General features: G+C 46.1%; 1 protein-coding gene across 4 annotated transcripts in view; it reads right to left on the bottom strand.

Moving 5' to 3' along the window:
* Positions 1-25,875, bottom strand: part of DNAJB6 (DnaJ heat shock protein family (Hsp40) member B6) — an 84,029-nt gene that overhangs the window by 38,069 nt on the left and 20,085 nt on the right. For all 4 annotated transcript variants that reach the window (XR_006696649.3, XR_010585985.1, XM_005551282.5 and 1 more), the window contains exons 2-5: positions 24,272-24,362; positions 18,594-18,703; positions 15,621-15,680; positions 14,716-14,826 (exon numbers count right to left, since the gene is read on the bottom strand). Coding sequence is in view for 2 of the 4 variants with exons in the window: in XM_005551282.5 (XP_005551339.2) it covers positions 14,716-14,826; positions 15,621-15,680; positions 18,594-18,703; positions 24,272-24,336 (346 nt within the window). In the remaining 2 variants the exon portion in view is untranslated. The remainder of the gene's footprint in view (positions 1-14,715; positions 14,827-15,620; positions 15,681-18,593; positions 18,704-24,271; positions 24,363-25,875) is intronic.

The raw sequence follows: 25,875 nt of genomic DNA, 5'->3' as shown, positions 1-25,875 counted from the left end.
ATTACTGTAATTTTTTCAGAAAACATGGGAAACCTGTGATAAAAGCAAGGAATCCTAATAGATGCATTAAGACATAAACACATGCAAGGTATAAAGACAAAGGCAAGCCACAACCAACTAAGAATTAATATGGCCTATTTGCAGGCCAGAGTGACCAAAGAAGGGAGTGGATACATTCGAGTCACAAAGGTTAACAATAAATACCGCAGCACACAAGGATACAACAATAAGCACTGAAATTAGGCAGAAATCGAGACTCATGAAGCAACTGAGGTTATGAACAAGAGTGACTTGATCCAGCTACTCTGGAGGCTGAGTGGGAGGATTCCTTGGGCTCAGGAGTTTGAATCCAGGCTGGGCAACATAGCAAGACTTTGTCCCTACTAAAGAAAATTCAGGCCGGGCGCGGTGGCTCAAGCCTGTAATCCCAACGCTTTGGGAGGCCGAGACGGGCGGATCACGAGGTCAGGAGATCGAGACCATCCTGGCTAACACGGTGAAACCCCGTCTCTAATAAAAAATACAAAAAAAAAAAAACTAGCCGGGCGAGGTGGCGGGTGCCTGTAGTCCCAGCTACTCGGGAGGCTGAGGCAGGAGAATTGCGTGAACCCGGGAGGCGGAGCTTGCAGTGAGCCGAGATCTGGCCATTGCACTCCAGCCTGGGTGACACAGCAAGACTCCGTCTCAAAAAAAAAAAAAAAAAAAAAAAAGGATCGACATACAGGTGGGCAGTCAAAACCCTAAGATGCTGGGTACCCCCAGGACCAGCAAATAGTACATAGTGAGGAGCAAAGGCTGAGGAAGCTTCTGCATAGCAGAGAGGACAGAGGTCCACACCAGACTATTATAAAGCTCGTCGGAATGAAACTGGCCAGTCGGCTTTACCCAATGCCAAGCCCAAGACATTGAGTCGCAAAGAAAGAAACACTGGGAGAGCTGGTCACTGGTTACTTTTTGGAAGACAGAAGAGGAAGAAGGCATGCACGACCAGTGCCCGGACACCCCATGCGCCAATCTGCCCCTCCGCCCACAAGCCAGCGAGAGGTGGAGACCTAGAGGAGGAATGGCAGAATGGGGATGCCAACAAGAAGTTACTCAAACTGTTACTGACTGCAAGTTACCGCCCACATTCCACAGTCAATGCCCCCCACCCATAAAAATAAGAAGACGGTCATAGGTACTTTACAAACAGACCTTACTGTCCCCCACTGTTCTACTCAAAGACAAGAAAGAACAAAAGCAAAGATGTTAAATCATAACCTTGTATCTAAAACTAGGAACATTTTGTGAATTTCTCTAGGACACAAAAACTGCATCCAATTCCAATAAAATCCAAGCATTCTATTTAGTAACTTTCTACTTTATAGCCATAGCCTGCACACCACTGGGTCACATATGTTATCTGACATATCTACAATATATCCCCCCAGGTAAAGAAACAAACATTACAAATACAGTTAAAACTGATTATGCTACGGTAACTCTCTTCATCTCCCCTAGGAGGTGATCCTTAAAAAGCATTTCCAGGAGGCCACAGTAGCTCACGCCTATAATCCCCGCACTTCGGGAGGCCGAGGCAGGCAGATCACTTGAAGTCAGGAGTTTGAGACCAGCCTGGCCAACATTTTGTACTAAAAATACAAAAAAAGTTAGCCAGGAGTGGTGATGGGCACCTGCAGTCTCAGCTACCCAGGAGGCTGAGGCACGAAAACTGCCTGAATCCCAGAGGTGGAGGATACAGTGAGCTGAGATCGCGCCACTGCACTGCAGCCTGGGCAAGAGAACATGAGTCCATCTCAAAAACAAAAGGCATTTCTGCATTACCATAAATTGAGGACATTAGCATATATCTGTAGTTTCAGCTCCTAAGGAGGCCAAGACAGGAGACATCCCTGGAGGTCAGGAGTTCAAGACCAACCTAGGCAACGTAACAAGACCCCTTCTCTACAATAAATTTAAAAATTAGCCAGGTGTGGTGGTATACATCTTTAGTCCCAGCTTCTTGGGAAGTTGAGGCAGAACTGCTGAGCCCAGAAATCCATGGTTGCAGGGAGCTATGATCACACCTGTCAACAGCCACTGCACTCCAACCTGGGTAAGAGTGTGACAGTGAGATCCAAAGAAAGGCACTCGTGTGGCCAGTCTCACTGTCCATACCTGAGTCCCTAAACCAAGTTACTTTTACACACTCTACAACATCTATATCCTTCTGCAATTTCCCATTTATCAATGTTAACAGATTGGTTCAGTCACAATTTCTTTAAATCCATGGCAACTAAACCCTTAGAAGTTGTCCACAAGGCATTGAGCTTTTGGATGCATCTTGAACCAGTCAGTGTCTGAGTGATAGCAGTACTAGCCAAGTTATTTTAACTGGTTTCAATTCCAGGCTAAATTAAGACGAGGACATTCATAATTATAAACATCATCTACAGAAGCTACCTCAAAAGCTGGTTGAGTAAGTATGTTATGAGAAAGCCAACGCTTTTCAGTTCCATTTTCTTGTATGAAAAAAATCTTTATCTTGTTTATTTCTCTACTGACATTTTATAGCTTAAATATAATTTTTTACAATTCAGGTATTCACTGAATTTTAACTCCTATAATTTCAAATATTAAAACCACAAGTTACCCTAAAAACGAAGTCTCATTTATAATACAAAATGTTAAGAAACATTAAAAGAATTTCAATACTTATAACTATATATAGTTAAAAGTTGCCACTTGGGATCAGACAAGTCCTTATTTCAAGGACAAGCTACTTATCACGCGCCGCTTTCTGTCGTTTTGAAAAGCAATCTAGAAGTATGTATTAAGCTTTTAAAACCTTCAGCCCCCAAAATAAGACCAATATTTTTATTATAAAAACCTTCAACCCAGCAATTCTACGTCAGGGAACTCAACTCTCCCAAACGCAGAACGAAGCTGCTGAGTGTGCAACTGTTACTGATGTGAGAATAACCACGCAGAGGCGAGCAAGCCTGTGAAATGCAGACTTGGAAGTGCTCCTGGCTAGCAGAGCTGGAGAGAGGCAGGGAGGCCTGTGCGCATCCTAACTATACAGAACGTGCTACAACGCTCCCATGGGGCTCCAACTAGGGGCGGAGGGGCAAGACCTCCTCCTCCTCACACCTCACTCCCATTTTCAAATTCTTAAACCCAGCATGTGTTATTACTTTTGGATTATACTGATCATACTTTTATACTTTAGAAATAAATCTTAAGACACTTGTTAATCAAATGTGCTATAGACTTCTTTTTTACTTTACCTCAACAGAAAGAACCACAACCAGTGAGGTGCTTGCTTAAGGCAGGCACAGGACCACAGAATGGGCAGTGGAAGAAAGTGGCTGTGTCCACAGAATCAGTTACAGGAAAGAGGACCATCAATGCTTGGAGTATTTCCTGCTTATTTTGTGACCAGTATTTGTCACATATAGTCTATGTATGTTATAGTTAAGCACGTATCAGTTTTCTTCCCTCTTATCCTCTTACGTAACATACACATACTGCCTATTAAGTTACCCCGTATCAAGTAGAACCATAAGTATCACAGGGGAACGTGACCTCCACTAGGCAAGCAGCTAGTGCGCTTTTGGTTGTCTGTAGGATAGTGGTATCATGTTAGGTGGCTATGACCTTGCTCTTGTCTTCACTTGAAGATTAAGCCTGAGTTAAGGAAATGCATATGGGTGCCAAGTTGACAAGAGATGGACACGTGGTTGATTTCATGTTCAGGCTGACTGGGCCATCCATGCACAGAGTTCCCAAATATTGAGCCGAACATCCTTCTGGGTGATTCTGGATGAGATTAGCATTTGGATCGGGAGACTGGTAAAGCAGGTTGCCTCCCTAATGTGGATGAGCCTCATCCAATCACCTGGGGGGCCGGGGATCCCCACCCCACACCACCCCACCCCAGAGGAGGAGACTGCTCCAGCTCTGACGGGTTTTACTGGCTAGCCTCCACAGTGGTGAGGGTTAGAGTCTTGAGCACCTTCCTTGTAATACACGTTTCTCCCCCACTGGCAGTTTCTCTAGACTCATGCAGATTCTGCAAAGCAAAACATGTATGCTCATCAATCTTTAGAAGCATCTCTTTACATGGGTCTTCAAACCTTAACTTTGTATCCTGAGGTACAAACATTACTTGAAACAGACTGCATTAGGATTTAACTCTTGAGGACTAAGTTCTGATTTTTTATCTTGCCCAAATTCCTAAGGGGCCTGGGAGTCGTGTCCTACAAACCATCTGAAATTGTCCTTGCAAAGCCATCCTTTGTGGGGGAAAATGTGCATCTATCAAGAGTCTATTCACATAGCTATATCTTTTTCTTCCAGGCCCTCACAATCCTGAAGAGATTAACTCAAAGTCTAGAACATGTTAAAGGTCTGAAAAGGAAACATTTGTCATCTATTGTCTCTAAGGGCAGTCACTATGAGACTTCAAAGGAACCTTCTCCACAATCATATCTTAACCTGAACATTTTTTTTCTATGACCCAGGTCTTTAGACAAACTCAACCAATTGTCAACCAGAAAATGTTTTCATTCACCAACAGTCTGGAAGCCCCCTGCTTTGAGCTGTCCTGCCTTTCTGAGCCAAAAAATGTCTTCTCCGCCCCCAAGACGGAGTCTTGCTCTGTCACCCAGGCTGGAGTGCAGTGTCGCGATCTGAGCTCACTGCAACCTCCACCTCCCGGGTCAAGCAGTTCTCCTGCCTCAGCCTCCCGAGTAGCTGGGATTACAGGCGCCTGCCACCCCAACTGGCTAATTTTTATATTTTTAGTAGAGGCAGGGTTTCACCATGTTGGCCAGGCTGGTCTCAAACTCCTGACCTCAACATCCACCTCGGCCTCCCAAAGTGCTGGGATTACAGGTGTGATGTGATTGATGTCTCATGCCTCCCTACAATGTATAAACCCAGCTGCACCCTGACCACTTGGACACATGTTCTCGGGACTGCTGAGGCTGCGTCACCAGCATGGTCACTTATATTTGGCTCAGAATACACCTCTTTAAATATTTTACGCAGTTCGACTCTCTTCAGTGACACTCTCTTCATTTCCATGTTCTGGGCATCGTATAGCAAGAGCTTCTTTAAAACTTTGCAATACCATGCTATTGCCTGAGGAATACTAAGACCAATTCACGAAGGGGCCCATAACATTAACGAGATCCTAAACCAACAATCTAAAGAACAGTCACAAATGTATGAACAAAAAATATATATACAATGAATTGAACAGTGTGAGAAAACTGACCACAAAACACATGTAACAAACATTTACACACATACAAACTTGAAAAACACTGAGGAAGTGGAGAACATGTTTTAAACCCACACATTTTCTCTGAGCTTTACCAAGCATGAGAACCTGACGAACAGGAACAGCTTAACAACAAAGCGGGCCGGGCGCGGTGGCTCAAGCCTGTAATCCCAGCACTTTGGGAGGCCGAGACGGGCGGATCACGAGGTCAGGAGATGGAGACCATCCTGGCTAACATGGTGAAACCCCATCTCTACTAAGAAATACAAAAACTAGCCGGGTGAGGTGGCGGGTGCCTGTAGTCCAAGCTACTCCGGAGGCTGAGGCAGGAGAATGGCGTAAACCCGGGAGGCGGAGCTTGCAGTGAGCTGAGATCAGGCCACTGCACTCCAGCCTGGGCGACAGAGCGAGACTCTGCCTCAAAAAAACAAAAAAAAACAAAAAAAACAACAACAAAGCGAAGGGGATTCCCACCAACCGCTTTCATCTCACAGCAGCACAGTGCAGGGCAGAACTAAGCTCGCCCTTCCTCAGCACACCCCCACCCCACGGCCCAGGAGAGGCCTGCTGTCATGATTTCACTGTCAACTCCCCAAGTGCACAGAAAAGCTGGAACAAAAAGATGACAGCAAAACAAAATTGAAAAAGCATCATGGCTATTTCAAACAAAGGACAATATCACTCTCTCCTGAAGTTCCAAAGCTAAAACCTAAACAGCCACCCTCAAAAGTGAGAAACGCTTGAGATTCAAAAGCCAAGCATGAAAGACACAGACTCCTCTGCTCTCCCAACTCCTCTCAAAACCAGGCACTCATTTACTACAACTTGCGTGTTTTGATGGCGTCACTCACATTTTCTGAAGCAGCAAATAACATAACTGTTAGGAATCTGGAGTACAATATGCAATGGCAGTAAATGAAGAACACGACCAGAGCTCTGCCCTGAACTGCACACTCTGAGAACAGGGCTTCAGTGTTTCTCTCCACTGCCGAACCAGCACCTAGAATAGTGCCTGGCACTAAACAGCAGGCACACCAGATTTGTTAAATGAACACCACTATTTTCAGCTTCCCATACAATCGTTTTGTATTACAAGTATAATTTCTAATTACATCCTAGGTCTGGTTAGAGCAATCTGTTTCCCAAAAGTTACAAAAATCTATCAAAGTCAAAGAATCCACAATACACTGGAATCAAATTATTCTATTTCAAATACAAGAAGGCCAACGTGAGACGAGGAACCCTGGCGTCAGGAGGAACGGGCCTCCTCCCAACCACAGTCCTCATTCCTCAGGGAAGAAACCACCGGAACAGCAGCAGGCTCCGGGCTCTTTTCTGAGCCCTACTCGCAGACGGCCGCTTCATCTGTCCTCCACCGTCACACACTCCACCTCACTGTCCCCTACACCATCATACTTCCTATAAACGCTGGTATTCCCTAAACCTGTCAAAGCCCAACACAGTCTCAGCTCTGCTGCAGCCTCAAGTTTAAACCACTCTTCCTACCTCTTGCACCTACAGTCCCAGAACATCTCCTCCTGGGAGCACTACAGACACGGCAACTATCTCAATCTCTGGAGTTGTCCGCAAGTTCACCAGGGACCAAAATCCCACTGGAAACAGATGATGCGAAAACCCACAAACCGACAAAGGACTCACGCAACGTCTTGCTCAGCTGACTGTCATGCCAACAATGTGAACCAAACACTATACAAAGACCTGCGAGGGAGACCAACACCACAAAATGCAGGGGAGGAACCACCAAAGAAACACTGCACACAAACTCCTATGGCATGGCTCAAGTCTTCTAGAGGGGTAGCCAGAGCCTCAGTTCTCACAGCAAAGAAAATTCTCAAAATGACCGTTTCAGGGAACCATTTCCTCTCCCTATTTAAGGAAGGAGATCAGAGGAAACAAAGGTCCTAAAATTACCAAGTGTGTACTGAAAAACAGCACAGAAGAAGCTGCAGATCACTAACATGGCACCATCCTCACTAGCCAGAATAATTTTAAGTAGAAATGAAGGGCCTGACACGGTGGCTCACGCCTGTAATCCCAGCACGTTGGGTGGCTGAGGTGGGTAGATCACCTGAGATCAGGAGTTCAAGACCAGCCTGATCAACATGGAGAAACCCTGTCTCTACTAAAAATATAAAAGTAGCCAGGCATGGTGGCGCATGTCTGTAATCCCAGCTACTTGGGAGGCTGACGCAGGAGAATCACTTGAACCCGAGAGATGGAGCTTGCAGTGAGCCAAGATCGCACCACTGCACTGCAGCCTGGGCAACAGAGTGAGGCTCCATCTAAAAAAAAAAGAGATACTTCCAAAAACCAGCTCTTTCTCGACATGAGGAGTTCTCAAATATGCACACAACCATATATGGGTTTGGCATCGTCTCCAAGAAACTCACCAGATGAGGGGAAGAGCGTGTGGGACTGCCCGCTGCTTCATGGCCATGTGAAATTACACACAAGGATAGTTCCAACAACTTTAGCCAGAAACCAGTCTTGTACATCACGGTTTCGTTTTTTAATCTTTTTTTCTTAAATTTTTAGAGACGGCATCTCATTATTTTTCCCAGCTTGGACTCGAACACCTGGGCTCAAGGAATCTGCTACCTCAGCCTCCCCAGCAGCTGGCATTACAGGGGTGCACCACCACGCCCAGCTTAATATGTGATTTTTATGCGTATTTTAAAGGACTCCTTAACGTTTTCTAAGTGACCTGTGTGTAGGTGTGCATGCGTATGAACTCTGTCCTTAAGTAATCAAAGAACACTCATTACAAACAAACTGCTGTAGCGCTGTGCAATGACAGTGGGTCCAGGTCACCAGCACACACTGATCCAATCTGCTGTGCCACTCCCATGCCTGTACTTGACCCCTAACTTCTAGCTCTCATTAACATGTCTAACTCTGGCCAGGCATGGTGGCTCACACCTGTAATCCCAGCACTTTGGGAGACCGAGGTGGGCAGATCACCTGAGGTCAGAAGTTCGAGACCAGCCTGGCCAACATGGTGAAACTCCATCTCTACTAACAATACAAAAATTAGCCAGGTGTGGTGGTGGGCACCTGTAATGCCAGTTACTTGGCAGGCTGAGGCAAGGGAATCGCTTGAACCTGGGAGGCAGAGGCTGCAGTGAGCTGAGACCGTGCCACTGCACTCCAGCCTCGGTGACAGAGCAAAACTCTGTCTCGGAGCTGGGGGTGGGGGCACATGTCTAACTTTACAGGTTCCTCCTTTCACCTTTCAAAATTTGCTGCTTGGCTGTGAATTTCAAAGACTAGCCCAAAAATCTACCCGCTAGAAATACGATGTTAAAGGTTGAATCATGCCCCCCAAAAAAGATATCCCAATCCCCGGTACCTGTGAATGTGACCTTACTTAGAATAGGCTCTGTATAGATTATCAAGTTAAGATGAAATCATTACAGTGGGCACTAATCCAATATAAATGATGTTCTTATGAAAAGGGGGAACTTGTGGCTGGGCACAGTGGTTCATGCCCGTAGTCAGTACTTGGGAGACTGAGGAAGGAAGACTGCTTGAGCCTAGCGGTTCGAGGCCAGCCTAGGCAACATAGTGAGACCCCTGTCTCTAAAACATTGAATCCAATGGACACAGAGACAGACTCAAAGAAGATGATGTGAGGCCGGGCGCGGTGGCTCAAGCCTGTAATCCCAGCACTTTGGGAGGCCGAGACGGGCGGATCACGAGGTCAGGAGATCGAGACCATCCTGGCTAACACGGTGAAACCCCGTCTCTACTAAAAAAATACAAAAAACTAGCCGGGCGAGGTGGCGGGCGCCTGTAGTCCCAGCTACTCGGGAGGCTGAGGCAGGAGAATGGTCTAAACCCGGGAGGCGGAGCTTGCAGTGAGCTGAGATCCGGCCACTGCACCCCAGCCTGGGCGACAGAGCAAGACTCTGTCTCAAAAAAAAAAAAAAAAAAAAGAAGATGATGTGAAGATCGGACGGGCCACCCATCTGCAAACGCAGAGAGAAGAACAGCTGGGAAGGGGCCTGAAGCGGGACAAGACACACCTCAGAGCTGGACAGGACACACCTCAACCTCAGAGGCAACCAGCCCTGCAGCACCTGGGTCTCACACCGACAGCCTCCAGGACTAGGAGATGATATGTTTTGGATGTTTAAGCCCCGGGTTTGTGATACAGATCAAACTCAGAGACCAAAGGCTGCCTTCAGGGTCTGTGCTCTGGCTTCTAGTGATGCCTGGCCAGTGCTTCAGGACTGCCACCTCCCTCTTTTGCTTCTTCAGTTCTATCTCTGAGGCAGCTGAGGTCATCTGACCAAGGACAGTATCAAGGCATTAGAGGAAACCATTTTATTCTAGATACCCTGTAAGTCAGTCCAGCCAGGACAGCTCCCTGACACTTTATGGTGGTGCCGGCAGCGCCCCAGCTCTGGACCACTGTGCTCCTCCTCACTCAGCAGCTCCTCGCACTCCTCATTGAGCTCCTCTGTGCCCCTAGGGCTGGCCCCGTCCTTGCTGGATATGAGCTCCAGCTCCTCGCTGAGGGACTCACCCAGACCCCAGTTATATCCTATGCAGGCCTCACCCTCACTGGAGTGCCGGGTCCTCACTGGATATCATCACATCCAAGGCCTCACTGTTCTCTTCACTGGGGCTGTCCTCTGTGGCCTCCTCCATCCCGGGCAGCTCCACTAACTCCTCACTAGGCTCCAAGTCCTCACTGGCCACTTCCTCACACCCTGGGAGAGTAAAATGACTGACTCACCACCATCATTTAATCACACGTCAGAAAGTCAGGTTACTATCCTCAATGCACTCATTTTTCCTCCAAAAAGTCTGCTTCCCTCGGTGCTACACACCACAGGACGCCCCTCTACTGCTATGGAGCATCATTCGTACCAGAGTGATGCTTTACAAAGGAAGAACTTGCTGCACTGCTAAAATAAAAGGCCGCTCTGGAAACCCTAAAGGTTAGTTTTGGCTTTCCAAGAATATAAATAAAACTGTGAAGTTAAACCCACAGGCTTTTCCCAGATGGTAATGCCTGCTATGACTAACGGGATCAAAAGGCACTATTATCAGGTACCCTTTCTTTCCTAACTTAGAGCATCACTTCACTGAGCAACAGGGTCCTCCAAGAATAACATAAAGAGATCATCCTAATTCAAACAGGTCCACTGCCTATTAATTAACTTTCCTGATTAACATTTTGACAAGAGCTCATTTTCACGTGCTCCATATTCTGGAAATTTCAACAGTCACCTAGCCTCAGCAGTTTTGATTGTACCCTCCGATTCAGAGGCAGCATTCCTTTCCAGGCTGGTGTCTGAATCCGCTTCCACGGCCTCTCCTGGAGGGCTTCTGCTGTGAAGGACGGGTTCCACACCCACAGGCCCCAGGCCCAAGTCTCCTTGGCCACAGCGTGACAATGAGCAACTGCCTGGTGCTCAGGCACAGACCTGCATACCGTGTGTCCAACACCCGGCACCCACTTCACCCTTCCCCACCTATCATGAGGGAGGTCTGAAGTACGGCAGGGGTTCTACATTCTGATAAATGTAAAGTGCAGCTCAGAAATATCTTACAGCAGATTTTAAACTACTTTTTTGTCACATGAAAAATACACCAGGTCTAGTAAATATGGTTTATCAACAGCAGTCCCCAACCTTTTTGGCACCAGGGACTGGTTTCACGGAAGACAATTCGTCCACAGAGCGGGAGGTGGGATGGTTTCAGATACTGGATTCTGATAAGGAACGCGCAACCTACATCCCTCGCATGTGCAGTTCACAACAGGGTTTGTGCCCTCATGAGACTCCAATGCTGCCACTGATCTGACAGGAGGTGGGGCTCAGGCAGTAATGCTTGCCCACCTGCCCGCCGCTCACCTCCTGTTCCTAACAGGCCAGTTCGTAACAGGCCATAGACCACGGTGTTGACCCCTGAAAGACATCATCAATAGGCAGAAATCGCTCTCGCTCTGCATCCACGCCCATCTACACTAAACACGCCGCCAGCAGGTTGCACAGTGACTACATACATACAGTAGCCACGGAGTAACAGCTTCTCCTGTGTGTAAATCCTGAGAGCCTGAAAATGGAAGTCACCTAGAACACCTGCAAGAACGGAATGAACAAGTACCACTGCCACACTCATCATGGGAAACACAGGGTACCTAGTCTCAAAGCAGGTCTGTATGCAAAATGGAGCATTTAACAGTGCAGCGTTTCAGTAAGACTAGCACCTCTCTCCTTGACTAGAGGTAAAAACTCCCATATTCACTCATATCTAATTAAATCTCTATACCTGGCCGGGCGCGGTGGCTCAAGCCTGTAATCCCAGCCCTTTGGGAGGCCAAGATGGGCGGATCACGAGGTCAGGAGATCGAGACCATCCTGGCTAACATGGTGAAACCCCGTCTCTACTAAAATACAAAAAACTAGCCGGGCGAGGTGGCGGGCGCCTGTAGTCCCAGCTACTTGGGAGGCTGAGGCAGGAGACTGGTGTAAACCCGGGAAGCGGAGCTTGCAGTGAGCTGAGATCCGGTCACTGCACTCCAGCCTGGGTGACAGAGCGAGACTCCGTCTCAAAAAAAAAAAAAAAAATCTCTACACTTTTACGAGTAATTGCTCTATGACTTGGTGTATCAGATTATTTTCCCCAAGGAAAACAAAAATTGGCTACAATTCAGTCACTAAGGGACTTTCCCCTTTGAATTAAAAATAACAATAATGTTAAGAAAGGGCCTGTTGAGCCGGGCGCGGTGGCTCAAGCCTGTAATCCCAGCACTTTGGGAGGCCGAGACGGGTGGATCACGAGGTCAGGAGATCGAGACCATCCTGGCTAACACAGTGAAACCCCGTCTCTACTAAAAAATACAAAAAAACTAGCCGGGCGAGGTGGCGGGCGCCTGTAGTCCCAGCTACTCGGGAGGCTGAGGCAGGAGAATGGCCTGAACCCGGGAGGCGGAGCTTGCAGTGAGCTGAGATCCGGCCACTGCACTCCAGCAAGGGGGACAGAGTGAGACTCCGTCTCAAAAAAAAAAAAAAAAAAGAAAGAAAGGGCCTGTTGAATGATAATGTTAAGAAAGTGCCTGTTTAAGACGTCCGGTGCCAGGTGCGGTGGCTCACGCCTGTAATCCCAGCACTTTGGGAGGCCGAGGCGGGCGGATCACAAGGTCAGGAGATCGAGACCACGGTGAAACCCCGTCTCTACTAAAAATACAAAAAATTAGCCAGGCGCGGTTGTGGGCGCCTGTAGTCCCAGCTACTCGGGAGGCTGAGGCAGGAGAATGGCATGAACCCGGGAGGCGGAGCTTGCAGTGAGCCGAGATCGCGCCACTGCACTCCAGCCTGGGCGACAGAGCGAGACTCCGTCTCAAAAAAAAAAAAAAAAAAAGACGTCCGGTCTCAGACACTGAAAGAACAGCCTTTTTCACCTCACATGCCCTAGAATAGAAGCCACGGTGTTGGAAGAGTGGGACTTCCTCCTCGCTTGGTCACCATGAGAATCAAGGATCAGAACACAGGACTTCAACCCCAACACTGCCCTGTCCGGCAAAGCAACAAATGCAGTTTGCTGAAGGCTACAGCAAGACGCAAAGGCCATTTTTAAGACAGAGACGGTCTCTTAGAGGAAGATTTCGTGCCTGTGAGGGTCGGTGAGGGAAGGACGTAAACATGGTTCTTTCTTGAGCTCTGTTTCTGCTGATGGCAGCAGCGATTACAGCAAATGCACTTCAAAAATGAGCAGACCAGTCTCCCGGTCCCCTAATCTGAAATCCCCCACTTAGCTACAGTTTCCCTGAAAATGCTTGAGGCCACTGACTGTCCTTCTTCCCTCAGAAAGGGGCTCTCTTCAAGCCACCCAGCCCATAATAAGGTGTAAGGACAACCTCTTTGAATCCCCATTTGAGATACACTGAAGAACTGCACCATGCAAAAGGCCCAAGACCTACCAGATATGAGTGACTATGCTTCTATAAAGAAGCACAATCTTCACAGTCTGCGGCAGGCAGGGGCTCCACGTGTCTCCCCTATACTATCTGCAGACACAACTGCTCTTCTCTTTCCCTCCTGGGGGTTGCAGGTGGTGGTCAGTTTCTTCACCCATGCTCCAGGCAATGAAGGAAGTAAACATACAATGTGTTTCCCTCTCAATAAGTCAAAAGACAAAAACAGCTACAGTAGTACACGTTTAATCCTGACCTCTCAGGTCACCCACCGCATCACACAGGAAGTCCCAGTGGTTGGTGGGTGAGAAGACTAACAGGAGACAACTAACAAAAGTGCCTGACCCAAACTGTGCCCAAGACACACACCAAAGCCTAGGAACAGGCATCAGGACTGAAATGCTGTCGATGAGAAATCCATTTTCCTACAATCACACAGCAACTATAACAGCACTGTCTCCCTTAACAAAACTATTCTCTCCTCAGCAAAGGCCTCCGCAGTCTTGCTCCAGAGGTGCCTTTCAGCAAACTCTCAACAACGGTCCTCACACACAATGTTCACAGACGAAAGGTCTTGCAAACAGTACTATGATGCTTAATGATTTTAACAGGAATATGATGTGGCAAATTCACACACAAATTGGTTGTTCAATGAGAAACAACATTTCCAAGACACCAGCACCCATGCCCTTACCACTGTCTCATCTGAGGGCAAAAGCAAGTTAACTGGGGCCGTACATAACAAAGAAAAAAAATACATTAAACCCTTTATTATTTTAATTTTTCAAGTTGTAACTTCAAAACAAATTTTCAAAGACGAAGAAGAGAAAAGATTTTACAGCCCCTGTGCTGCTTTTTTTTTTCAGACAGGGTCTTGCTCTGTCACCCAGACTGGAGTGCAGTGGCCCAATCTCGACCTTGCAGGTTCAAACAATCCTCCCACCTCAGTCTCCCAAGTTGCTGGGACCACAGGCACACACCACCACACTGAGCTAATTTTTTGTGGGTTTTTTTGTTGTTGTTGAGACAGGGTTTCACCATGTTGCCCAGGCTAGTCCAATGCTGCCTTAAACACAAAGTTTCAAGACAAAATACAATGTTTTTTGTTTTGTTTTTTTGAGACAGGAGTTTCGCTCTTGTTGCCCAGGCGACAATGCAATGGCGTGACCTCAGTTCACCGCAACCTCTGCTTCCCAGGTTCAAGTGTGTCTCCTGTCTCAGCTTCCCAAGTAGCTGGGATTACAGGCATGCGCCACCACGCCCGGCTACTTTCATATTTTTAGTAGAGATGCAGTTTCTCCAAGTTGGTCAGGCTGGCCTTGAACTCCTGACCTCAGGTGATCTGCCCGCCTCGGCCTCCCAAAGTGCTAGGATTATAAGCACGAGCTACCGCGCCCAGCCTAAAACACAATGTTAATTCAACAGAAAGGTCATACTAAGCCCTCACCCTCACTTGGGTCATGGACACACACCAAGTCAACCCACATGATTAACTTACCAAAGAATTCAAATGAAAATGGGTCCCTTCCACCAAAAAATTCCCTGAAGACATCATCTGGGTTACGGAATGTGAAGCCAAATTCAAATGGACTGTCAAAATGACTTCCACCTGCACAAATACAACACAGCTTTTAGTTTATAAATTTTGGTGTTTTGTAGGCAAAGAATTCTTTGTTGACAGAACATTATACAAATCATGATCTAATAAAAAAAAAAACATTTCATAAACCTGAAGTTCTCTGTAATTCAAAACATGAGTCCTGTACTGACTGAAAGTGAGTGTGCCCAGCACTGATGACACATGAGTGCAGATATTGAGACTACTTTTCGACATCTCTAAACCCATGATCGGCATGTAACATTACACACCATTTTTATGATTTGTTATGAAGGTTTACCAACCAAGAGTATTTGCATCCACTTCAACGACTGGCCTCCTGGAGCCACAGAAGCTGCCATGTGGCCTCAGTGGGTCTGGAGCAATAATTTCCCAACATTCCAAGGGAGGCTGGTCACAGCCCAGTGACCATGGGAACTTTTGGAGACAAAGTATAGGCCCTACAAGGTCATTATTTTAGCTTTTCAGGAAAATCTGCTCTTCAAACCCTTAAGATAATTTTGACAACGTCAAGTGCTGATCTAAGGGTGTATGTTCACAATATATTGCAGTATGGTTACAAATTGTACCCTACCTATAAGAAGTACATCAACATATACTTCTAGTCTCACAAAAGATTTTTAAATGCTATCAATTTCTCTGTCCTCTCCCCAATTTAGTATGCTTTCTAGGTTGCATCTCTATTTACTGATACAAAATAGACTCTGACCAAGAGACTCGTGATTTACAAACTCAACTTACTTGCCAAGACCATTTGTCTTCAAAGAAAAAACTCATGTACTTACCTCCTCCTCCACCATTTAATCCTTCTTTGCCATATTTGTCATAGATGTCCCGTTTCTTAGCTAAAAATTTAAAGAAAGGTCAGTAAGGCCAAGTTCCTTTTAAACCCTTAATTCAAAAGAAAAGGCATTTCCCAAGTTGTAAATCAGTTTTCAGTGTTTTACAATTAAATTTCAAGGAGTATGGCCATCCTTTCTTTAAAACAAAAGGAAGCAAGAGGGAAAACTTTCTGTACCTCTCTGCTGAAAAACAATTCAAAAAAGACATTAAGTATGTAAGTATTTACGGCTGGGCGCGGTGGCTCACACCTGTAATCCCAGCACTTTGGGAGGCCAAGGTGGGCAGATCACCTGAGGTCAGGAGTTCGAGACCAGCCTGGCCAACATGGAGAAACCCCATCTCTACTAAAAATACAAAATTAGCCGGGCATGGTGGCGTATGCCTGTAATCCCAGCTACTCAGGGGGCTGAGGCAGGAGAATCGCTTGAACCCAGGAGGCAGAGGTTGCACTGAGCCGAGATTGCACTACTGCACTCAAGCCTGGGCAACAAGAGCGAAACTCCATCTCAAAAAAAAAAAAAAAAAAAATTTTTTTTAATTCTATTAGATCATTTCTTTCACTCTACTGCCCACAGAGCCCAGACATGCTACATTAAAATCACATGACCAAGTACAAAATTATTCCAACCACAGAAGTGCACCATCTTACTACAAAAATCTGCAGCACAAAAACAAACATGCCAGGGCCTAGGCAAGTGGTAGAAAGTAGATGTGCCAGAAAGGCGCCAACCTAACACCCTGCAGGCTCATTCACCCTGAAAAGGGACCACCTGGATGCAAGGCCTGGGGCTAGCGTGCCACTCTCCCCCTGAGCCTTCCCACTTAACATTCCAAACACTACTTATACCCCAGAACAAAAAGAATGACACTAGAAGCATTGGTACTTCTGACATGACACCATCTGTGCTCCTCAAAAAAATCTCATAGGCTGGACGCAGAGGCTAACGCCTGTAATCCCAACACTTTGCGCAGGCAAGGCAGGTGGATTACTTAAAACCCAGGAGTTCAAGACCAGTCTGGGCAACACGGCAAAATCCCACCTTTAAACACAATACAAAAAAGTTAGCTGGGCACAGGGGCACCCACCCGTGCGTGGTCCCAGCTACTCGAGAAACCGAGATGGAAGAATCGCTTGAGCCTGGGAGGTCAAGACTGCAGCAAGCTGTGATCATGCCACTACATTCCAGCCTGGGCAACAGAGTGAGACTCCTTCTCAATTTGTAAAAAGTAAAAGAAAATCTCACATTCCACAAAATGGGAAAACAGGCTTATAAGCAAACCACTTACAAGCAGGTTCAGGTAGCCGGTGCCATGGCAAGAACAATGACCATGTTTTGAAGATAACTCCAGCTCGCACTTAGGGCTGCCTAAAAGGATATGAAGCACACACCCCGCACCTCCCGAAAGAACCAAGTGACTCCTCAGTGTGAGAGTTTAAAGCTGCTCTATCAAGTATGAAGCTTCATTTTGGTCCTCACTTTTCCTAATGATGATACTAGTCCCTAAAACCCTGAATCTGGCAATACTGAATTAGCACACGAACAACAACAACCGAAGAACAAGATGGCAACACTGAGGCCTGTGCCCTCCTGTCACTCCGGCACACAAGTCCAAGGGAACGAGCCTGGCGCAGTGGCGCTTGGAGCCTGAGAGGATGATCACCTCAATCCAGGAGTTCAAGGCCTCCCCGGGAAACCTAACAAGACCCTCTCTCTTTAAAAAAAAAAAAAAACTTTCCAATGAATAAGCTCAACAGTTCAAGACCTTAAATGCCACATTTCAAGATGATTTCAAGTATCAGTGTTTTATGTCTTTTCATATTTTTGAAGTAAAATGTCTGGGATTTCCTCTAAAACAAAGGGGGTGGGCCACAGTGTCACCAGAGAAAACAAGGCTGGTGGTGTGCTGGTAGCTGTTGAAGGTGGCAAGCTTACGCTGGGTTCCTTCTGTTTTGTTTTTTGTTTTGTTTTGTTTTTGGAGACAGAGTCTCGCACTGTCACCCAGGCTGGAGTACAGTGGTGCAATCTCAGCTCACTGCAACCTCCGCCTCAAACTGGTTTCCTTCTTTAAAAAATTAAAAAAAAAAAAAACACCCACATTTGTTGTAAATATGGGCCAATTACCTGACCATATGCAGATACACTTAACCTAACCAAGTGCCCACTTCCAGGGTTCTGGTAGTCCATCCCTAACTTTGTAAATGCCTCGGCCTTTGCTCGCAACAGGCCACCCAGCACTGCAGCAGACAGGGGCATTGTGTGGCCTTCCAGTTCTGTCACTGTTCCCCCACCCCAGGCCCCATGCACAGCCTCTTACTTCCCCACGGAACCCCAACTGCATCTAGGCAACAGCTGACCTCTGATCCCTCACCCATTTGTGAACTAAGCCAATGGATCTGACTTCCAGTAACATACAACACCTCTGCTCCAGACCCAGGAGGGGAAGACAGGCCTGAAATTTGCAAACTAAATTTTAGCTGTATGTTCCATCCCCTCTTCTTGGGAACTAATGACGTCCTCTCAAGTAGTAAAGCTGACTCCACTGGCACGGTATCGTTTAAGCCAGTGGGGGTGAGCGAGGTCAGAATGATCGCACACAACAACGGGGGCAGGCACGCCACATGCACAGTGACCTGAGTCCTGCAACCTCCTCTCTCCCGGGTTCCTAGTCCTGTTTTAGAACAGCCGTCCTAAGAGTAACTACTAGAAGCCCTGGTACTCCACAGCACTCGCGGTTACCTCAATCAATTCACATCTTCACAAGAAAAGTAAAAACCTCTCGGGGGCCCAAAATTCAGTTGGCATCAAAAACAAGTCACTTGAGTCCATACTGTGCTACCCTCAGGAGGATCCCAACACCCACTCCGCATTCCGGCATGCCCGCTCAGGGTCCTTCAGCAGCTTGGTGTCACTCACCATCCGACAGCACTTCATATGCCTCCGCTACTTGTTTGAATTTTCTCTCTGCTTCTTCTTTATTCTCAGGATTTTTATCTGGATGCCACTTCAGTGCCAGTTTCCGATATCTTGAAAAGAATAAAGGATACTGATCACATTCTAAACCCAGAAATCAACTATGCTTTTGAAACTAACATCATTAACCACGAGAATGGCTTCAGAGCTGCCAACTGGTGAGATGAATACCAGTTTTAATTGTAAAACCTCCCTTTTCTCTACAATGAAATACACAAAGTTCTAAAATCCAGATAGCCAGGTGAGGTGGTGTGTTGCCAGATAGACCCAGCTACTCCAGAGGCTAAGGGGTGGCAACGGCTTGAGGCCAGGAGTTTAAGGCTACAGTAAGCTATGATCACACCACTGTAACCCAGCCGGGGCGACAGAACAAGACCGTCTCAAAATTAAGTGTAAAAATACTCATTAAAGTAAGTTTTCTAAACAAAATCCTGATAGCATAATACAAACAAACCTCTGGAGAGAGAAAAATGAAGATCACAGTGTCCACAACATGGACTGACAGTGACAGGAAGTAAAGGGGAAAACGCCAGATGTGGTGGCTCACGCCTGTAATCCCAGCACTTTGGGAGGCTGAGGTGGGCGTATCACCTGAGGTCAGGAGTTCAAGACCAGCCTGGCCAACATGGAGAAACCCCGACTCCACTTAAAATACAAAATTAGCCAGGCATGGGGGTGCATACCCGTAATCGCAGCTACTCAGGAGGCTGCGGCAGGAGAATCACTGGAACCCAAGAGGCAGAGGTTGTGGTGAGCTGAGATCACCCCACTGCACTCCAGCCTGGGCAACAAGAGCGAAACTCCGTCTCAAAAAATTTTTAAAAAGGGAGAAAAAGGCCTGGGTCACTGAGCAGTAAGATCGAACATCACCATCCATATCCTTCCATGTTCTGATTCCCAGGACCCTACTTCCTCAGCCAGTCCACTACTTAGCTCATCTGTGTGCCAAAGGTGAGTCGCCTGCCACCAAACAGGCCAGGATCTCAGGATCTTTCAAACACCCTCTGTGCTATATTCAAGATCTAAACAGAGTTAAAACACTGACTTCCTTCCCATCCTTGATGATAAAGATCTTGCCTTACAGACTTTACAGGCTTGGCTTTTAGATTCTGTAACTTCAGACTTCATTAGCACACAGATTCACTTTAATTTCCTAATTTTTTTTTAAGTACAAAGAGGGGCTATTAACACCCAGTACAGACATATCCATGAGGTCATAAATGCATGCTAGAAAACTAGGGCTGGATTTTATCACTGCCCTGTCTGCCCTTGTTTCTCTGTGCCAGATCCTCAGTGCCCCTTTCCATACAGGGATGTTTTTCTCATAGAGTAATCATATGAACAGTTTTTATGACCTCCTTTTGGTCTGAAATACTTTTGAATAGAATTTCTTTCTTTAAAAAAAAAAAAAAAAAAAAAAAAAAAACAGACACGGGGTCTTACTATGTTGCCCAAGCTGGTCTCGAACTCCTGGGCTCAAGTGATCCTTCTGCCTTGGCCTCCCGAAGTACTGGGATTGCAGGCATAAGCTACCGTGTGGGGCCTGAACATAATTTCAAGAGGAGGATTTATAAAACAATTTTCTCTAATCATATGATTGGTGTCATTTTCCCATTTGCCAAGGTAGTCTCACTTAAAAAAAAATAAGGAAAAGAAATGGATAATTTCATCCGCTGCCTTTACTTGGGGTTAACGTGGTTCTTAAACACCTTCATCTTGGAACTCTCCAAGTGGGGACCTCTTGGGTTCCTGGTGGTGGGTTTTGAAAGATAAGGGAAAGCACATTTTGAGCATCTCTGGGTACCACAGTGCGGAACACTTGGGACCCAGCGCTGTTTCAGAGGAATCTGAAGTCTGCTTTTAGTTTTCAGAGACATGGCTTGTTGTAAAACATCAGAAGACATGACTTCCAGGACTCAAGCAGCAAGCCAGGATTCTAGGTTGGCTGCTGTGTCATCTTTGAAGTCAAGACTAAGCTGGGCTCGACCTTCAAGAGTCCTCGTTTTGACAATAATTCAGCCTACGGAACTCATGTGAATACTACTATGTAGAAATAAAGCCTAGACCTTGAGCGAACATCTGTATATTGGTTGAAAATGATAGTGGTAACCATTGATCCCCCTTACGTCATTTGACGTTTGGAAAATTCCAGTAATTACCATTTTTGCAACGAATATGGATACCACGTAGTACTTTGGTGTTACCTGCTTTTGAAAAATAAAGTCTTTGGTTCACCCAGTGAAAAAAAAAACACTGACTTCCACAAAGATTCTAGGACCAAGGTCACATTCTGTTGCAGAGTTTCAACTGACCAAATAATTGCATGCTATTTAAATACGAAAAAAAAAGCCCAGGTGCAGTGGCTCACACCTGTAATCCCAGCACTCTGGCAGGCCGAGGCGGGTGGATCACCTGGTCAGGAGTTCAAGACCAACCTGGCCAACATGGCAAAACCCCATCTCTACTAAAAATACAAAAAGCCGGGCATGAAGGTGTGCGTCTGTAATCCCAGCTACTCAGGAGGCTGATGCAGAATTGCTTGAACCCAGAAGGCAGAGGTTGCAGTGAGCCAACATCATGCCACTGAACTCCAGGCTGGGTGACACAGCGAGCCTCCGGCTCAACATGAATACGTGAATGAATACAAAAAAATTCTCTAATCAGCAAAACCTAAGCAGCATATATTCAAAAGGAGGATAATGTTAAAAAAGAGAAGCAGTATACCCCTCAAAATCTCAGACTAGTATACAAATCTGACAGTGCTTTTAACACTTGGCAAGTTATTACTGTAAAGCTGTCGTGGCTCAATTTAACTTGCAACATGTTCAACAAAACCTTGGCTTAACCATACTAAAATCTGATTAAAGCTGGAGTCCAGAATACTAAACAGTAATTTATGTCACTGTGGACCTAAATAAACATGTAGCAGTGGATCAAATAACCCTAAATGTGCCAGAAATCCTTAAAAATAACAGACCATACAAAAGACAAAAGAGAAAAAATGATTAGTGTGCAGTACTACCTACCATCTAGTGTTCATATGAAAACTTGGTAACAGATGAGAATGCAGGACAAGATTCAACTGTGTATGCCCCAGTCATACACCTACTAAAATCTTTAAAAATCAAGGTGTAATACAACATATGACATGCAAGTGTAAACAGTGCCAAATGACTTTGAATGTTGACCTTCAGATCTGCTGGACCTGCACACCAGTACTTCAGCACCAAGGAAGGAAGGCCCATGGTGTGTGATTCAAACACAGGAAGAGTCTGGTATCTCAGGAGAGATGCGGAATAGGTGGCAGCCACAGACCTTTAAGTCCTCAAACAAAAACTGTCAACAGACACAAAGCCAAGGGTACACAAGGTAGACTGTTCTAACAGCATGTACCCCATAGCTATCATTCTGCTCATTTTTAAAAGTCAGCATTTATATAACTGTACCCTCAGGAGTGCAGGAAATCTCACTGCTTTTAAAGGTTAATAGCCTGTTCTAAATTCCTACTTCAACATCATGCTAGAGACACTCAGCAACTTGTATGTTCTCACAAATAACTAAAACCAATCTACTCTCTAATGACCTCTATCATAAAGGTATGTAAGTTCCATCATTACTGAAAGTACTGTACACATATTATGCTTATCCACTGATAAGGTCTGGCTGTGTCCCCACTCAAATCTCAACTTGAGTTTTATCTCCCAGAACTCCCAGGTGTTGTGGGAGGGACCCAGGGGAGGTAACTGAATCAGGGGGACTGGTCTTTCCCGTGCTATTCTCGTGACAGTGAATAAGCCTCACAAGACCTGATGGCTTTATAAGGGGTTTTCGCTTTTGCTTCTTCCGCGTTCTCCTGCTGCCACCATGTAAGTGCCTTTTGCCCTCTACCATGTTTATAAGACCTCCCCAGCCATGTGGAACTGTTAAGTCAAATTAAACCTCCTTTTCTTCCCAGTCTTGGGTAAGTCTTTTATCAGCAGTGTACACACAGACTAATACATCCATTAACTTATTCAAGAAGAGCAAAGTATTTGTCTTCATTCTATAATCTGTCAAGCTGTTAACACTATTGATAAGAACAGTGTGTGCCTCAAGTGTACAGCATAGGCTTCCTCAGTGTGGGAAACCTCACTCCATTGGTGACAATATCAGGGCCTGCCTGACCTCTCCTCAGTGGGCTGCTTCTACTAGGTTCCTTGGCAGAGGTTTCAAATAATCTGCAGGCAACGTCAACTCTGCCCAACAGTAATCATCCTGACTTGGCCTTTTTTTTTTTTTTTTTTTTTTTGAGAGACAGGGTCTCGGCTCAGTTGCCCAAGCTGGAGTGCAGTGGCGCGAACATGACTCACTGCAGCCTCAACCTCCTGGGTTCAAGCAACTGTCCTGCCTCAGCCTCTGGAGCAGCTGGGATTACAGGCATATGCCACCACACCCTTTTTTTTTTTTTTGGTCAAGACAGTATCTCATTTCGTTGCCCAGGGTCGTCTCAAACCCCTGGGCTTGAGACTGACCCTCCCACGTAGACCTCTCGAGGTACTGGGATTAGAGGTGTGAGCCACTTGCCTGGCTGTAATTTAGCATTTTAAAATGAACTATCTCAGCTACGCACAGTGGCTCACATCTATAATCGCAGCAATCTGGGAGGCCAAGGCGAGAGGATTGCTTGAGCCCAGGAGTTTGAGACCAGCCTGAGCAACATAGTGAGACTCTATTTTTCTATTAAAATTTAAAAATTAATCAAAATGAACTATTTGGTCCAAAAACAAAGTTAATTCTATCTTCAGGCCCACTAAGTCTAGCAGTATAAACTTCATTATTTATTAACAATTTTTTTTTTTTAAGCTAACAGAGCAGAGAGTTTATTGAGAGTACACGCCAAGAGAGATGTGGGTTGTCCTGACTGGAAAACAGCCCATAGAGTCCTGTGTTGTGGTTTTTATTAGGTCAGACTTTTTCTTTTTTTTTGCATTGTTATTTTTTTTATTATTATACTAACTATTCCAGGCTAACTGCTCTCTAGCTATGTGAATATCTAACAATCTGTCTCATGATGTCTTTGCTGTACACTCTACATTCACAGTTAGCATTTCATTAATTAAACAGACTGAGGTTACCGTGAGAGCCTTCTACGGCTGGAACTGCCCTCCTCACATTGGCCAGGCCCTGGTCACACAGATGCAGGTGCAACAGGCAGTGGTGCAGTTCTCAAACTTTCATATGAATCAGAAGGGACTCCAATGGCAGAGGCTGGAGCCCAACAACCACACCAGGAAAATCCGAGTGCTACCTACTCTGGGCCCCTGCCTTGCAAAAGGGCACTCAAGAGTGCCAAGTCAGCTCCATTTTCAAAGTCCAAAGTAAAAGATGTTTGGGATTATTTCACATCCTCGGTAACTTTTTCAACAACTTCAGATATAAACCAAGTGACTAATGAAGAGCAAAGCCCAGACCTAGACTGCAAATGCTCCTTGTTAACTGCTCTGTCAAATTAAACTACATGGCATTCAAAGACTGGTATACTACACTAAAAGTAGTTTTCATAGGCAATAGAGAAAGTTACACTACTCAATTACCAATGTACCACTGTGCAGATGCATTATCTCAGAAATAAAATTACTTACGCCTTTTTAATATCCTCGGGTGAGGCATGTCTCTGCACGCCTAGAACTTCATAGTAATCCACCATGTTTTAAGAGATTGTTGGAATGGGTCCTGCAAGTAAAAACAGGTGGTCAGTGATGAGGATGCTGGGGATAGGCAAGTCACGGTGGTGGGACGGGTCTGGAGACGGAGAAAGAGATGGTGTCGCCTTAGCACCTACTGGCCTACAGAGGGAACTTCCACTAGAGCTAACCACTAGCCAGGCTGGGCCAAGACCTCGTCTGGGAACTGGTTCCCAGATTCACGCCCTAAGACTCTTCTACAGCTAACCACTAGCCTGCTGGGCTAAGACCTTGTCTGGGAACTGGCTCTCAGATTCATGCCCTAAGACCCTTCTAGAGATGGGGGGAAAAGCTCTGAAATAGCCTAAACTAAATAAAAACAACAGGTGACTCTGAGGCAGAGACTCCATGCCACTTGACCACTAGCTGACAGAGTCTGTCGTGTGTTCCTAGACACGGTCTGTGCTCAGGGAACGTCAGTTACCTCTTTCATTCAATGCATTCCTGTGCCAGGCGTTGGGCAAGACCATGGGGCTCCAAGGACAAACACGCTGTCCCTGCCCTGAACCAACTTCACATGGGAACAATAGAAAGCCATCCTTCCACCATTCTGTCACCCACACAGGGAACAGTAAAAGCCCTCCCACATATCTCCCAAGAGAGAAAGACCTTTGACTACACAGTGGTTAGTGTAACTCTACCCTCTGGCTCCAAGCTCCCATCCATTCCTCTACCAAACAAATACAGTATTGCCGGCTGACCACACTAATTAGATGGTATCACTACGGATTAGAAGGTGGAGAGAAAACCAGCAGCAGAGATTCGTTCCCTAAGTTCCCCTATGGCTTACGTGGTTCAGCCCTGTTACTTCTCCGGGCAGTAAAACGTTCAGTGAAACCCACTCTGCTCCTGCCAGCTCTGAAGGAGGATGCAGCCTCTGGTCCCACAAGGAGGAACTACACACACACTGTTGCTTTAAGACATGATGTTTCTTAACCAATTTACTTCTTTAACTTTCACTGGCTAACCTACTCTATTAAATCAACAATCAAGAATCTGCAGAGCCTGGCACGGCAATTCACATCCCTAATCCCAGCACTTTGAGAGGCCAAGGCGGAGTGGATCACAGGGTCAGGAGATCGAGATCATCTGGGCCAACCAACATGGTGAAACTCCGTCTCTACTAAAAACACAAAAATTAGCCGGGTGTGGTGGCACACGCCCGTAGTCCCAGCTATTTGGGAGGCTGAGGCAGGAGAATCTCTTGAACCCGGGAAGTGGAGGTTGCAGTGAACCAAAATCGCACCACTGCACTCCAGCCCGGGCAACACAGGGAGATTCTATCTCAAAAAAAAACAGTGCCGGGTGCAATGGCTCACACCTGTAACCCCAGCACTTTGGGAGGTTGAGGTGGGCGGATCACTTGATGTCAGGAGTTCGAGATCAGCCTGGCCAACAGGGTGAAACCTCATCTCTACTAAAAATACAAAAATTAGTCGGCGTCACGGTGCACGTCTCTAGTCCTAGCTACTCAGGAGGCTGAGGCAGGAGAATCGCTTGAA

The sequence above is a fragment of the Macaca fascicularis genome, chromosome 3 (genome assembly GCF_037993035.2).
Source record: "Macaca fascicularis isolate 582-1 chromosome 3, T2T-MFA8v1.1".
Lineage (NCBI taxonomy): Eukaryota > Metazoa > Chordata > Mammalia > Primates > Cercopithecidae > Macaca > Macaca fascicularis.
Note: the sequence above shows the minus strand (reverse complement) of the source record. Positions and strands in the feature narration are given on the sequence as shown.